Below are 15,186 nucleotides of genomic sequence, written 5' to 3'. Positions count from 1 at the left end.
ATCGGGGGCAGTGCCTCTGGATTGGCAGACCGGGGTGGTGGAAGAAGTGGGACCGGAGGGTGTGTTCCGACTATAGAGGGATCACACTCCTCAGCCTCCCCGGTAAGGTCTATTGAGGGGTACTGGAGAGGAGGGTCCGCCGGATAGTCAAACCTCGGATTCAGGAGGAGCAATGTGGTTTTCCTCCTGGCCGTGGAACTGTGGACCAGCTCTACACCCTCGGCAGGGTCCTTGAGGGTGCATGGGAGTTTGCCCAACCAGTCCACATGTGTTTTGTGGATTTGGAGAAGGCATTCGACCGTGTCCCTCGGGGAGTCCTGTGGGGGGTGCTCCGGGAGTATGGGGTGTCGGACCCCCTGATACGGGGTGTCCACTCCCTATATGACCGGTGCCAGAGCTTGGTCCGCATTGCTGGCAGTAAGTCGGACCTGTTTCCAGTGCGGGTTGGACTCCGTCAGGGCTGCCCTTTGTCACCGATTCTGTTCGTAACTTTTATGGACAGAGTTTCTAGGTGCAGCCAGGGCGTTGAGGGGGTTCGGTTTGGTGACCTCAGGATTGGATCGCTGCTTTTTGCAGACGACGTGATTCTGTTGGCCTCATCAGGCCGTGCCCTCCAGCTCTCACTGGATCGGTTCATCAGCCGCATGTGAAGCGGCCGGGATGAGAATCAGCACCTCCAAATCCGAGGCCATGATTCTCAGCCGGAAAAGGGTGGAGTGCACCCTCCAGGTCGGGGAGGAGATCCTGCCCCAAGTGCAGGAGTTCAAGTACCTCGGGGTCTTGTTCACGAGTGAGGGAAGAATGGAGCGAGAGATCGACAGACGGATCGGTGCAGCGTCTGCAGTGATGCGGACTCTGCACAGATTCGTTATGGTGAAGAGAGAGCTGAGCCGAAAGGCGAAGCTCTCGATTTACCAGTCAATCTTCGTTCCTACCCTCACCTATGGGTCACGGAGCTTTGGGTAGTGACCGAAAGAACAAGGTCGCGGGTACAAGCGGCTGAAATGAGCTTCCTCCGTAGGGTGGCTGGGCTCTCCCTTAGAGATAGGGTGAGAAGCTCAGTCATCCGGGAGGAGCTCGGAGTAGAGCCGCTGCTCCTCCGCGTTGAGAGGAGCCAGATGAGGTGCATCTATTCAGGATGCCTCCCTGGTGAGGTGTTCAGGGCACGTCCCACCGGTAGGAGACCACGGGGAAAACCCAGGACACGCTGGAGAGACTATGTCTCTCGGCTGACCTGGGAACGCCTCGGGATCCCCCCGGAGGAGCTAGAGGAAGTGGCCGGGGAGAGGGAAGTCTGGGCTTCCCTGCTTAGGCTGCTGCCCCCGCGACCCGGCCCCGGATAAGCGGAAGACGATGGATGGATAAATTAGTTTTAAATTAAAACATATTAATTACACTTCTCGTCAGCCCCACATTCATCATAAGCCTCATCCATGTTCAGCTTTAATCTGGGGATAGATGCAGATACTTCAGCTGGTGGGTACACATTCTGCTACATATCATGCAGGTATACTCATATCATCCTTCCTGCGTGGATAGCGTATACGCTAACGAGCTGCATCGCCACGGTGACGAGGGTTTGGGTTGCTGTGCCTCATTTAGCTTCTGTAGCTTTTTGCTGGGAGTCCCTTTGGCTTCGCTTCCTGCTCAGAAGGCTGATAAAAACAACCCCCCTCCTTTGCTTCTCATGTCTGCAGCAGATTTCTGTAGGTCCGGTATGTGGCAGGAGGAGAGGAACAGCTGTGGGGCGTCTCTCAGGGTTTGCTCAAAGAAATCTGAAGCACCCGAATCTCTTTGATCCACATGGAGGGATAGACGATCTCAACCATGTTGGCATGATAGTCCCACCCCTCCCAAGAAAGCTTGGATGGTCCAATCACGACAGGGGGTGTGTCTCATCTGAGCGCCTCCCAAATTTTGATTAAATCCTAGCTTTGCTTTTTCCAAACTCCTTCATTGAAAACCGATTGAATGAAAAGATTAAATGTTATATGGACTAAGAATATTTGGCTTGATATCTTGCATTGCAGCCAATAAAGAATGGCAGGAAATCATTCTGAGCTCGATCGCATCAACTCGAAACCTCAAAATACAACGCCAACGTGTACGTCAGTAGATCCTGGTAATCTCAGATCAGCCCATCCAAAGATTCAACTTTGGTAATCTCCCCTCGTTCCTGCTGACCATCGCTGAACGAGAACAGGCAGCTGCCCCCGTCCAGCTGGATGCCTGACTTCAGCATCTCGGAATGCAATGAGTTAATGAATCACGACACAAAGAAAAGATATACTTCATTTCTTAGTGACCAAAAATGGTTTGTTTATCCACTGAAACTTAGAATGAAAATACATTTTCATCAGCACCAACGGCACAAACAGGAATGTGCTGCGTTGTCATAACACAAGAAGAAATGTGATTAGCACCATTATCAGCACGGACACGATGTCTGTCTGCTTCATCATCATCATCATCATCAGCACTGTTACAGTCACTCCAAAGACAAACACAAAGCACTATTTTACATCATTATCATTAGAACCTTTTGTCTTTCCTCTGCCATTTGTCAGGCCCTCCAAATATCCGCACACGATGTGTGAGCGCACACACACACACACACACACACACACACACACACGCACGCACAGTGCACCATAATCCCTTGACCTTCATTGTCTGACAGTTCTGGATACCTTCCAGAGTCGCTGCCTGCTGTGACAGAGGAGAGAACATCGAGGAACAAAGCGATGCAGAGAAAGAAAGAAAGAAAGAAATGTTGTAATGAGCACTGCTGAGAGCCAAAAGACCCGCGCACACGCACACATGCACGCACACACACACTTTTAGTTAACATTGCTTTCCTAGTTAAATTTGATTTAAGCATGTGAACATTTTATTGCCGTTGCTGGGACTAAAATACAGAAACATGTAAATAATAATTCTTTCATGGTTAAGTTTCTCATATAAAATGCATTTTGTTATCAGTTAGGCGACACTGACATTTCAGCAATACACAAGGACGGACAACTTTATTATCTCTCGTACTTTAGAAATGAATACAAAGAACGTTTTTTCCTCGTGGCCATTTATTGTTATTCCAGTCGAGTTGGAACCTTTATAGAAAACGATGTTGGTGTATTTATTTATCAGCTTGAGAAGATGGGGACTGGTTTCAATTAGATCAGTAATATTACATAGCATTGATAAATGTGATCAGAAATTTGTGGCCTAAAGTAAGAAAGTCAACAACAATTAGTAATGGACTGCTCCTTTAAGGGAGGTGCAACGTCCTCATTATTTTGTCCTCCGCTGTGAGGACCATAGATGCGAGTTGTTTTCACGGACCAGGCCGACTCGGTTCGGACTCGGCCCGATTGGGGAGCTGAAATTCGCAACATTGTTGCATTCTTCACTTGTTTCGTACAGCTGGTCCTGTGTTTGGTCCGGTGAGCTTTCACACCACATACGAACAGAACCAGGGTTCCCTTGCAAGTGAACCGAGAGCCACGCTTTCAGGCGGACCAGAGTTCGGATGAGCTTTCACAACCGCCCAAACAGAGCGGAGCATCCGAGGAAACAAACTCCGGCCCGTTTAAAGCGGGCCGAACAGCGCTGGTGTGAAAGCGACTTCACTCACATCACCATCCCTCCAATTGAACAATCAAACATCTGTTCATTCTTTTCTGTAGCCAAAAACAAAAACAAACCCATCAGTGTTAAACAATGTTTCTGCTGCATGAAGAGATGGAGAACTTCATGCAGCGAGATGAAAAGGCTCATCTCCAAGGAACGAGACGGAAGAGAGGAGGCTAAAGCTTTGCAATCCCAATCTGATCAGACAGATGTTGTGTAATGTAATCTGGTTCTTTGATTTACACACTCCAATAAGAACAGGTGTGACTGCATATATAAAGATGTGCTCCTTTGTTAGAAACACCGCTTTTGATATGTCATCATTTACTCTACAAATCAACAGAACCGACATCTTTTTCTCCAGATTGACAAAAGGATTGAAATCATTTGAAAGTAAAGTGCCCAAATCAGTTTTGAGCTCGGTGGTTCCTGCGCAGCCCACATTCTATTCAGCGACTCCAGGAACACGTCCTGAAGGCCAAACAACTCCGATGTGCTATCCTGAATTTATTTCAACATTTTAATCAAGCAGCTTTTTCAAAAAACTGTCAAACCTAAAACATAATTACATTAATCCCAAGTGTTTAACTCAATGTCGTGACAGTTTGACATTCCATTCCAGGGTGTTGACAGTCCATTAGCTGCAGGAAAATTAAAACCCCACTAAATATCCTCTTGTGTTAACACCGATGAATTTAAAATAAGATAATAAATAAATAAAATTATATTTTCCAATAACCACAAAAATGTCACGGCCTTCACGTTGAAAAATGGATGGTTTGACACCACAAATGAACAAGGTCTCTGTGTTAAGCAGATTACCCAGGAAAAGGGTGGAATTAAAGAGCCAGCTGAAGGGTTGAAACTGCATCTCCTGCTGTCTCCTTCAATCTGTCATCTAATCACTCCTTTTGCCCTCTCCACCTCCTCCTCCTCCTCCTCCCATCCTCCTCCAGATATTAGGGAGAGTGGAAGCCCCAAGCCGGTGATGGTTTTCATTCATGGGGGCTCCTACATGGAAGGAACTGGGAATATGTTTGACGGGAGCATCCTGGCCAGCTACGGGAATGTGATTGTGATGACTGTCAACTACCGGCTGGGCGTCCTAGGTAAGGATGTTGCTGCTCTGGATGTTGCTGCTCTGGATGTTGCTGCTCTGGGTGACGCACGTCGACGTGCCCTTTAGCTTAGCACAAGCTAAGGATGCTCGCTAAGGATGTTGCTGCTCTGGGTGACGCACGTCGACGTGCCCTTTAGCTTAGCACAAGCTAAGGATGCTCGCTAAGGATGTTGCTGCTCTGGATGTTGCTGCTCTGGGTGACGCACGTCGACGTGCCCTTTAGCTTAGCACAAGCTAAGGATGCTCGCTAAGGATGTTGCTGTTCTGGGTGACGCACGTTGACGTGCACTTTAGCTTAGCACAAGCTAAGGATGCTCGCTAAGTATGTTGCTGCTCTGGATGTTGCTGTTGTGGGTGACGCACGTTGACGTGCCCTTTAGCTTAGCACAAGCTAAGGATGCTCGCTAAGTATGTTGCTGCTCTGGATGTTGCTGTTCTGGGTGACGCACGTCGATGTGCCCTTTAGCTTAGCACAAGCGAAGGATGCTCGCTAAGGATGTTGCTGCTCTGGATGTTGCTGCTCTGGATGTTGCTGTTGTGGGTGACATACGTTGACGTACCCTTTAGCTTAGCACAAGCTAAGGATGCTCACTCAGGATGTTGCTGCTCTGGATGATGCACGTTGATGTGCCCTTTAGCTTAGCACAAGCTAAGGATGCTCGCTAAGGATGTTGCTGCTCTGGATGTTGCTGTTGTGGGTGACATACGTTGACGTGCCCTTTAGCTTAGCACAAGCTAAGGATGCTCGCTAAGGATGTTGCTGCTCTGGATGTTGCTGTTCTGGGTGATGCACGTCGACGTGCCCTTTAGCTTAGCACAAGCTAAGGATGCTCGCTAAGGATGTTGCTGCTCTGGATGTTGCTGTTCTGGGTGACGCACGTCGACGTGCACTTTAGCTTAGCACAAGCTAAGGATGCTCGCTAAGGATGTTGCTGCTCTGGATGTTGCTGTTGTGGGTGACGCACGTCGACGTGCCCTTTAGCTTAGCACAAGCTAAGGATGCTCGCTAAGGATGTTGCTGCTCTGGATGTTGCTGTTCTGGGTGACGCACGTCGACGTGCACTTTAGCTTAGCACAAGCTAAGGATGCTCGCTAAGGATGTTGCTGCTCTGGATGTTGCTGTTGTGGGTGACGCACGTCGACGTGCCCTTTAGCTTAGCACAAGCTAAGGATGCTCGCTAAGGATGTTGCTGCTCTGGATGTTGCTGTTGTGGGTGACACACGTCAACGTGCACTTTAGCTTAGCACAAGCTAAGGATACTCGCTAAGGATGCTGCTGCTCTGGATGTTGCTGTTGTGGGTGACACACGTCGACGTGCACTTTAGCTTAGCACAAGCTAAGGATGCTCGCTAAGGATGTTGCTGATCTCGTGCTTTCTTTCTTTCTTTTAGTCGTTAATTCTCACTCTCGCTTTCCTTCCTTCCTTCTTTCCTTCCTTCCTTGGGTGATTCTATTTGCTTGGTTTTTAAACTTAAAGTTTCAGAGTTTCTGCTGGTCTCAGGGTGTCTCTTTGGTGAGACAATCTCTTGCTGTCCTGTCTGTCTTCCTGTCCTGGCTCATTCACACCACTCTCGGTGAGTCTCTTGCTACTGCTGATGTTTATGATTGTAATTCTTCAAGATATTTTCCTTTCATGTCATTGGACATTGCTCTCTGTTTTTTTAATTCCAGTTTGTTTGCATCCAAACGCTGGATTTTGGTCATGATTTGATAACATGGACTGTTATGAAGAAGATCAAAGGTCATTCTGTCCATTCTAGCGTGAACATAGGATAATGTTGCTGCAGGTTGTTAACCACGATGTGTCCGATCATCATTCAGTGCTTAATAAAAGTCGTCCAGATGGTCCTCACCTAACAAGCTACTCGTTCAACGATGAGTTTCTGAAATGTAAAAAGATGTGTTTAGCGACAAGAGATCGTTGTTAGGACGACGAGGATGCAGTGGCAGCGGAGTTGTGAGTACGTACATGCGTACAGTATAAATGGCCGACACGTATGCAAGTATGAAACATAGTTCACCACACAAAGTGTCAGCCAAGTTGTTCTTTAACGATGAACTCGTTTAGCGTCGGGGTCTCCGGACGTATCTATGTATATATATATATATATGTATAGTGCTATTCATGTACTGTGTTATTGCGTACCTTTACGCCGTGTGACCCAGGCTAGTAGCCGTCTACACATATCGCTTCATCTATAATGGGAATATTTTCTCACCTCCATTTTCTTCCTTTCCTGTCTTATCGCTTTTCATCAGTCTAATCCCTAATTTATTTCGCCTATGCTTCGGTGTCGCTGCTGGACCCAGAGGGCATTGAGATATTACAACACATGACAGGAACAAATGTGCACTGCCTCCGTACTAAATGAGATCATGCTGTCATTCGGTTGGGTGGAAGGAACCCATTTCATTTCCTTGTTTTGGTTGCTGGACTTTTTCTCCCGGCCTTATTAAACTAAAGCAAAATAAATATATGGGGCACTATCCTCCATGCATTCAGATGGCATGCGGGATGTCTGTGTGTATTCACCGAGGTGTCGGAAACATAAACACAATATTAATGTCCTCTGCAGGTGACCTGATTTATTTAGTGCCTGGCCCCTTTCAGAAGGCTTGTTTTCATTGGTTTGTGCTAATCATGCTGATTACTGATGCATAGCCTTTCATTTTCTCCCATATAATTTAGTGAAACACTCTAGAATTAAGGGAGCAAATCAGGACTTAAGCACGGAAATGTTTTCCATCCAGCAGGAGCAATCACGGTTGCCATAGAGCGACAGCAGTAAGTAAACGCATGGGGAACCTCTGAAATCTGCCAGTGTATTTGACTTTAAGCAGGTACTCCTTAATTTACCAGTCTCTACTTGGGTCACAAGGAGGCAGGAGGTCATGTCAGTGTGTTGGCGGAACACGAATTTGAACTATTGTATATAGATGGAGTGAAAATAACTTTATTGTGATGAATCATAGAAATTAGCCAAATATTCCACACATTTGCTGCTTTCAGTTTCAAACTTAGTAGAATGTTGGCTTGATGTGTGTATTTTACCTCCTCGGAGCAAAGCTCGAGAGGGATCTGGATGAAATATTCAGGAAATGTTGGGAATCTTACCAGTAGTTGATAACCTTTTGGTGATTATACAGAAGAGAACCTGGGTTCTGGATCACTTTGAAATGTTTGGTAAGGGTTGGCAGGGTTCTAGTGGGGCAATATGGCATAATCAACTCCGTAAGGCAGGGGTCAGGAACCTTTTTGGCTGAGAGAGCCATGAACACCACATATTTTTAAATGTAATTCCGTGAGAGCCCTAAAATATGTTTAAAAGTAAATACAAGTAAATGTGTGCTTTTTATGTAATAACACTTTTAAAGAACAATAAGTCTCTGAATTCTTTTTAATAACATTGTTATGCTGTTTCTAACCAGTGATGAGTATTTCTTACCATTAATGCTGCTGCTTGGTTTTGCTGATCTCTTTGTGACTACAAAGTGAAAAGTACGATTCTCCTCATCTTTTTTTCCTTCAGCCATCTTCTCAAAAGGGTTTCGAAAGTTAGCGAGCCGACAACGCGACTAAAACGAGGGAAGTTTACTTCCTGATCTCACAACCGGCCGTTGGACGGACCCTTTTGCACATCGACCGCTATTTTCGACAGCGAAATACAGCAACCCACTTGAACAGTGTCTCTGCCTCAACTTGCGATTGATAGATAGACGCAACGACATGTATGTTTGCCACTTTCCCACTGAAATGGCTGGTTTGACACTGTTTTTGAACGCAGATCGACTCGCTATCAATTGCCGTTTGTCCCCTTTCCCAGTGAGCAAAACTTCCTCTGATCGCTGCCTCACACAAACCGGCTTTCGAGTCGCCGGTGACCGTCGCCGGTTTGCTCTTTCGCAAAGGAGTGTAAAACAATTCTTTTTATAATTCAAGATTTGTCTGTGAGCCAGATGCAGCCATCAAAAGAGCCACATCTGGCTCCTGAACCATAGGTTCCTGACCCCTGCTTGAGGGCTTTAAAAGTGAGTAGAAGGATTTTATATTCAATTCTTTCTCTAACAGGAAGCAGAGACGCTAGAACAGGGGAAATGTGTTCTCTCAGTCTGGTTCCTGTCAGAACACGAGCTGCTGCATTCTGGATTATCTATTTATTCATTTATTAATTTATTTGATAGGGACAGTGCACATTAATGAACATCTATACAGACGCATCTAATAGACGTAAATATGCCGATTTTAGCAAAAATGCTAATTTACATCTGCAGTCCCTAGGCAGGTAAAAGAAAGACACAACAAGACATAAGAAAGAACAATAGGTTACAATAAAAACACAGCGCAGTACAGTACATTTCTAAATGTTAAGAGCTAATGGTTACAGGACTGATTGAGATGTGTGAAGATGTTTAATAGACCTTTGGGGGCAGCCGGACAGTAATGAATTTCTGAATTCCAGTCTGGAAGTTACAAAAGCATGGAAAACCTTTTCTGCATCTTTTCGGGTTAGTAGGTGCCTGACCACGGAGCTTTCCTTTTTGGTTTTAGTTTTTTAATGCTTAAGGGGGCAATGGAGTCAAGCGTTGTGCGCATCAAGTCCCCAGCACCACCTAAAGATGATCTATGTGGGAGGGGCTAAAGGTACCACACGACTCCTCAGTAATGTTAAGGCTCGATAACATAGCAACATAGCAAATAAACTACACCTCTTACACGTTTTGCTGTCAGTAAAGGAAGCAGAGGAGAAGCTAAACATTTGACACAGTGAGCAGGACAGAGGAGAGGCAGAGGGAGAAGCCATCGCTAGCTAGCAAGCGGTGCTAAAAGCTATTCGATAGTTAGCTTATTAAACCAAAGGAAGACTGCCCAAAACAGTTGTGAAAATTGGTGGAGCTCATCCGCTACCAATGAATATGACAAGCAGTGATTAAAGTTACGTGGGAAAAGAGCAGAAAAAGTGAATGATTGTACAGTGGCAGAGAGAACACAAACAATTCGTGAAACAAGCAAACAGGAAGTGACACAATACGCTCACCGGGGTACGTCAGTACGTTGATCAATCGGACTTGAGTTGATTCTATCAGTTCACATATCAATGTGAATCCAGTTTTCATGGTTATTAGGGGAATCTAAAACTATAGATAATGAATAAAAGAACATTATCTTTGGTGTAAATCACGATATAGGGAGACTGAGTTGTTTTTCTAGATGAAAATGTATTGATTCATTTTCTGCCCGAATTGGTTTGAAACCACTTTGAGTTTTGTCCATTTCTCTTTACTTATTAACAAACAGACACATTTTGACCACCTGGTCAGTTGATTCGCTGTGCCGACGTCTTCTCTTCCTGTTTGGAGTCTCTATCTACTCCATCCCCGTGTTATATTTTTAGAAGTGCATGAAAATGGTCAAAAAACAAGCAAACTAAGCTAATCCATAGTTTCGACTTGCTTTTTGAGGCTGCAGCAGGACCGTCTGATGTGAGTTTCCATTGCTGCGGGCCGGATGGCGTTGAGGGAAACGCTTTCCCTGCTGGTTAACATGCGGCGCCGCTGTTTGCTCCTGGATTAGGCTCTGTGTTTGTGTTTACCCCCCTGGCAATGGACAAAAGCAGAGGGCTTTACTTCTGCATGTGATGGTGTGTGGGTGTATGTGTGTGTGTGTAACAGAGACAGAGTGTGTGTGTGTGTAACAGTGAGAGTGTACTCAGTAACAGCAGGGGCGAGTTCAGTCACTACACTTGTCCATTTTGTTCAGATTAATTGCCCCATACAGATGAGATGAACACAAGAACCCTCAACTTGAACGTGTTGCAGGAACACTTACAGAACAAAAGTGTGCACTGTTGTTGTGTCCTTGGGCAAGACACTTCACCCACATTGCCTGTGTGAATGTAGTGAGCGAGTGAATGTAGTGCACGAGTCGAGCATGTCTCTCGTGTTCGCTCCATGCTGGAATGAAGATTCTTCCTGCTTCTTCATCACGTCAGTCCATCCCCTGAAGGTGGAGCCTCGCCCCAGCCAATCTATGCCCCTGTTCATCTGTGTTGTGTGACGTCACTAATGAGACGTTCAATGGAAATCAGTCATAGCAATACGAAAATAAATGTCATGTTTTCCTAGTGTCATGTCGGCATGTAATCACGTTGTGGAATGCCATCTGGTATGGAAATTCCCTACAACTGAATGTCGGTGGTGGTCAGGAGGGCCGATGGCGCAAATTGGCAGCCTCACTCCTGTCAGTATACCCCAGGGCACCTGTATCTACCCCAGGGCAGCTGTGGCTACAACAGTAGTATGGAGTGAATGAATAATGCACAATGTAAAGCGTATTTGGGTGTTGTAGGGAATTTCCATATTTAGATGGGATTCCACAACGTAATTACATGCCGACACCACTAGGAACGCACCACATTTAGTTTGTTATTGTAATGACTGATTTCAATTGAACGCATCACAACAGTGACATCACACAACACAGATAAACACGGGCTTAGATTGGCTGGGGCGGAACCCCCACCTTGAGGGGGACGGACTCATGGACATAGAAAGACACGGGCGCGGAGAGCGGCCCTTTGTTCGGACCTGAGACAGACACACGGAGCAGGATCGAACCTCAGCGTTGATATCCGAACTAATTGTACTGATCTGTTAATTATATAAATGTCTTAATCTAACCCACATTCTCCTCATTGAATACGCACCCACGATGGAGAACAAGAACCGGAAGAGGGTTTGGTAGAACCTTACAGTGTCTAGGAAAGTTCTATATAAAACCAACGCGTTATTAGTATTATTATTATTTAAACAACTGTCTTCATCGTTCAATAATTTTTGTATCACTAAGAGTGGAGGGGCAAAAGAAAGACAAACCAATCATTCCTCGTTTTTAGGGTTAATAATTGACTGATTACAGGTTTCATGGGGAGAGAACCCACCCAGGTTGAAGCAGAAAGGGGATTCAAACCAGAGCCCCAACCTTCCTGCCGTGAGGCAGAACTGCTTCTTGCCACCCTTGTGAGAAAAATAAATGATTAACTATGTAACAGCTGACATTAAAGCGCTATTATATCTTTAATCTTTTAATACAGTGTGTCAAAACAGCTCGTTCAGAAAGCCTCATCCAGGAAAGGTTCATGAACCAGCTGTGACAAAGACTGAAGAGACTCCAGTGAGATCTGAACAAACTGGAATGCAGAGAGTTTCACATATTTGTTCATTCAAGGTTTGTTCAATTTATTTATTAGCATGTCTCAACTGGCCAATTCAGCAGATAATAAAAAACGAAAACCTGAAACACACACACACACCTCCCGCTTGTCGCTAACAGCTGTCTTCTGAACCTGAACAACCGCTACCTCCTCCTCCTGTCTCTACCTGCTGCTTTTAGCTCCAGGGGCCTCGAACCTCTGGCCGGAAGGCAAGAATTTATATTCTGGATTTAGGAGGTGGGCGCTGTCTGCTATAATGCATGTTGATTTCTTGTGCACCTGCTCGTTATATATATCAGTGAGACATCTGAATTGTACCCCCACAATCTTGCTGCCCTCCCCTCGCCCCTCACAACACTGTTAAGGGGATTCTTCTGCCGAACACCAAGGTTGCCGTGCCAACAGATGACACAGAGGAAATGACAGACTCTATTAAAGCCCTGTAAATCAAAATGACCAGTGACTTGTCCAGCTGGAATTTGGCGAGCTTCCTGAAACAGCTGCCGGCCTTTCTTACTCAACATTTCAGTGTTTGAATTGAATTTCGGTCCATTGTCAATAATGGAGCCAAGCTATTTCTAAGCGGCGACCAATTCCATTGCCTGAGCCTTTATGGCGCTGCTCTGAGGAGGAGGTGGAAATCGTCCACCACTGGTCCGAGGCTGGCCTCGCCATCACCGACAAGACGCCCAATAACAGAATCATCTGCACATTTAACAATGTGTTGGCTTCTGCAGTCATTGGTGTGCAGGATATACAAGCAGGACATGACCTTGGGGCGAGCCTGCCGGTGATTTTCTCCAAACAATTTACCCTTATCCTCTGGGTTCTATTAGTGAGGAAATCAAGAACCCAACCAATAGTACCTGAATCTAGACCCAAGAGTTTCACTTGATTTTCAACTAGTATGTGAGGCTCAATGATGTTAAAGGCTGACGAGAAGTCAACGAATGGCAGCCATGCATGCTTCTTGCTGCCTTCGAGATGTTTACATAAAAGGTTGAATCAGGTGATGGTAGCATCGGACATCGGACACCCCTCTCTCGGCCCTGTGGGGTCGAGACAAAGAGCGCTTCCTTAACAAGTTTCTCAAATGTCTTCATAACCAAGGACGTTAAGGCCACAGGCTTAGAGTCCTTGAGGACCTCAGGGCGAGGTGCCATGGCAACTGGTACCACAGTGGACGGCTTCCATAGAGATGGGACCCTCTGTTGAGTAAGGGACAAGTGAAAAAATAAATAAAAAAGAGGGCCTAGCTGTTCTGCACAGACAGTGAGCAAACAGCCACCCAAGTAATCTGGGCCTGGACATTTCTTAGGTTCACTTTTTGAAATGCTGAGTCACACTACGCTCATCAAAGGCGAGAATGTGAACCTTGGACGCTGCCAACCCCTCCCCTTTAAGAGCATGAACATGGAATCTTGTACAGAACCCATTTCGAGCATCTGCTAACTGCAGATCTGAATTACACCCAAAAAGCCTCCAAGAGTTGGCCTACTACTCCAGGCAGAGCGTTATGTTCGCACAAAAGAATTTACCAGCATGTGGTTTTGTTACGCGGACAGCCATTGCAGCACCTGTTGCCTTACAGATGGCGCTCTGCTGACAGAACTCTCGCCGGTGATCTGTTTTCCCCCTTGACTTAGATTATGTTTGTTAAAGCCAACACGTTGCAGGAAGCCGTTAGTGCTTTTAAACATGCCGGGCTCCTGACGTGGGCGCTGTATCTATCGTTCTGGGGCTGCAACGGATCCGACCAGGGGTCTACATGTCCATTTGTGTGCAGATGCTAATGTGTTGATTGAGAACTTATATTGTGCTCTCTATCATAGTTGCTTTCCTTTGTCTTTAAATGCTGTAACCATTTGCAAAGTACCTCATGAAAAAAACCAAGATATTGTGAAGCCTGTTTTGTACGGAGGAGCCGCTGCATGGCTTGTTCGTTGTACCCTCCGACAGCGGACTGTGTCTTTAAGGCCGGGCCGTCAAAGTGTTGAGGTTGTTTGGACCGGGCCAAAACCTTTAGTCATGCTGATTGATGAGGTGCATTTCCCTGACTCAAAGCTTCTCCTGGCCCCCCTTCCACTCCGGCCATGCATCAGCCCTTCTGAGTGTTTTAAGATACACCTGGCCAGTAAACTACCCAAGTCTCTGCACACCGCCACATCCCACAACGCTCTGACTCCCTCAGCACCACAGCCACATCGGCGCGCTTCTTGTTTGAGTATCGAGCAGGCAGACATGTTACCCACTCAATCATTCATCTAGGTAAAGGCCTCGTGCGTGTTTCTCATTAATTTATCCCGTTAAAAATAATAGCTTCATTATCATCATCACTCAGAGGGTCGTGGAGTCGTTGCGTATCTCTGCATTGATGCGAGCACGTTTTCAGCACGCATGTAGAAACACGTTTTCATCAGATGCAGCATGGCTTTAATCGTATTTATCCCTGAAACAAATACCCTGTTGCTTCTCACCATTAATGACCTTGTCCGGGCCTCTGTCTCATACCTCATGTCCTCTTCCCTCATTGTCTTCCTGAGACAAACTTATCTGGCAACTGAATGAAGTACTTCACTTCAATTCTTATTAGTGCTCTATTAGTAGATTTTAGGCAGAGGGTTCATTGCTTTCCCTCTGGAGCTCCTTCTTAATCTGACCTGATGACTTCCTTTGTGCACATCCATCCATTTTCTTTTGCTTTGCGGGTCACGGACGTTGCTGGAGTCCACCCAGCTTGCTATGGGCGAGAGGCGGGGTACACCCTGGATGCGCCGCCAGCGCACCGTGGGGCCAAATACTTCTGCTGTACATAAATTTTTGGATTAGGATGTGTAGATACCGTAGATACGATATAGATATCGTAGTAGGCACAACAATTTATCTGAGATAACTGGCATGTATCAGTGCTCTGTATAAAAAGTCTATTTTGGAGCCTTCTGTGCCTGACTAAGAATTTAATAGATTCCTCAGCGCTCCAGCTTTTAAAATCTAACGTGTGAGATTTGCCTTCTGGCAGCATCAGCTACTGAAAGAGGGGGCGGGGGGATTAAGATAGAACACACAACGCAACATATAAAGTTCATTGTACTTTATGAGAGTCTTTAGTCGGCTACTAACTTCCTAAATTCAGCCAAAATGGACCTGCTGCCTTGTCCCAGTTAAAAAATACATGTTTTGTAATTCAATGTATTGTCTGTTAAAAGCACAGAGCCCTGACAGTG

General features: G+C 45.9%; 1 protein-coding gene across 1 annotated transcript in view; it reads left to right on the top strand.

Annotated features, from left to right (window-relative positions):
- Positions 1-15,186, top strand: part of nlgn1 (neuroligin 1) — a 374,131-nt gene that overhangs the window by 120,066 nt on the left and 238,879 nt on the right. Inside the window, exon 3 of the mRNA XM_068743587.1 lies at positions 4,587-4,739. Coding sequence (XP_068599688.1) covers positions 4,587-4,739 — 153 coding nt within the window. The remainder of the gene's footprint in view (positions 1-4,586; positions 4,740-15,186) is intronic.

The sequence above is a fragment of the Brachionichthys hirsutus genome, chromosome 9 (assembly GCF_040956055.1).
Source record: "Brachionichthys hirsutus isolate HB-005 chromosome 9, CSIRO-AGI_Bhir_v1, whole genome shotgun sequence".
Taxonomy (NCBI): domain Eukaryota; kingdom Metazoa; phylum Chordata; class Actinopteri; order Lophiiformes; family Brachionichthyidae; genus Brachionichthys; species Brachionichthys hirsutus.
The sequence above is the reverse complement of the archived record's forward strand: the minus strand, read 5'-3'. Positions and strand labels throughout refer to the sequence as shown.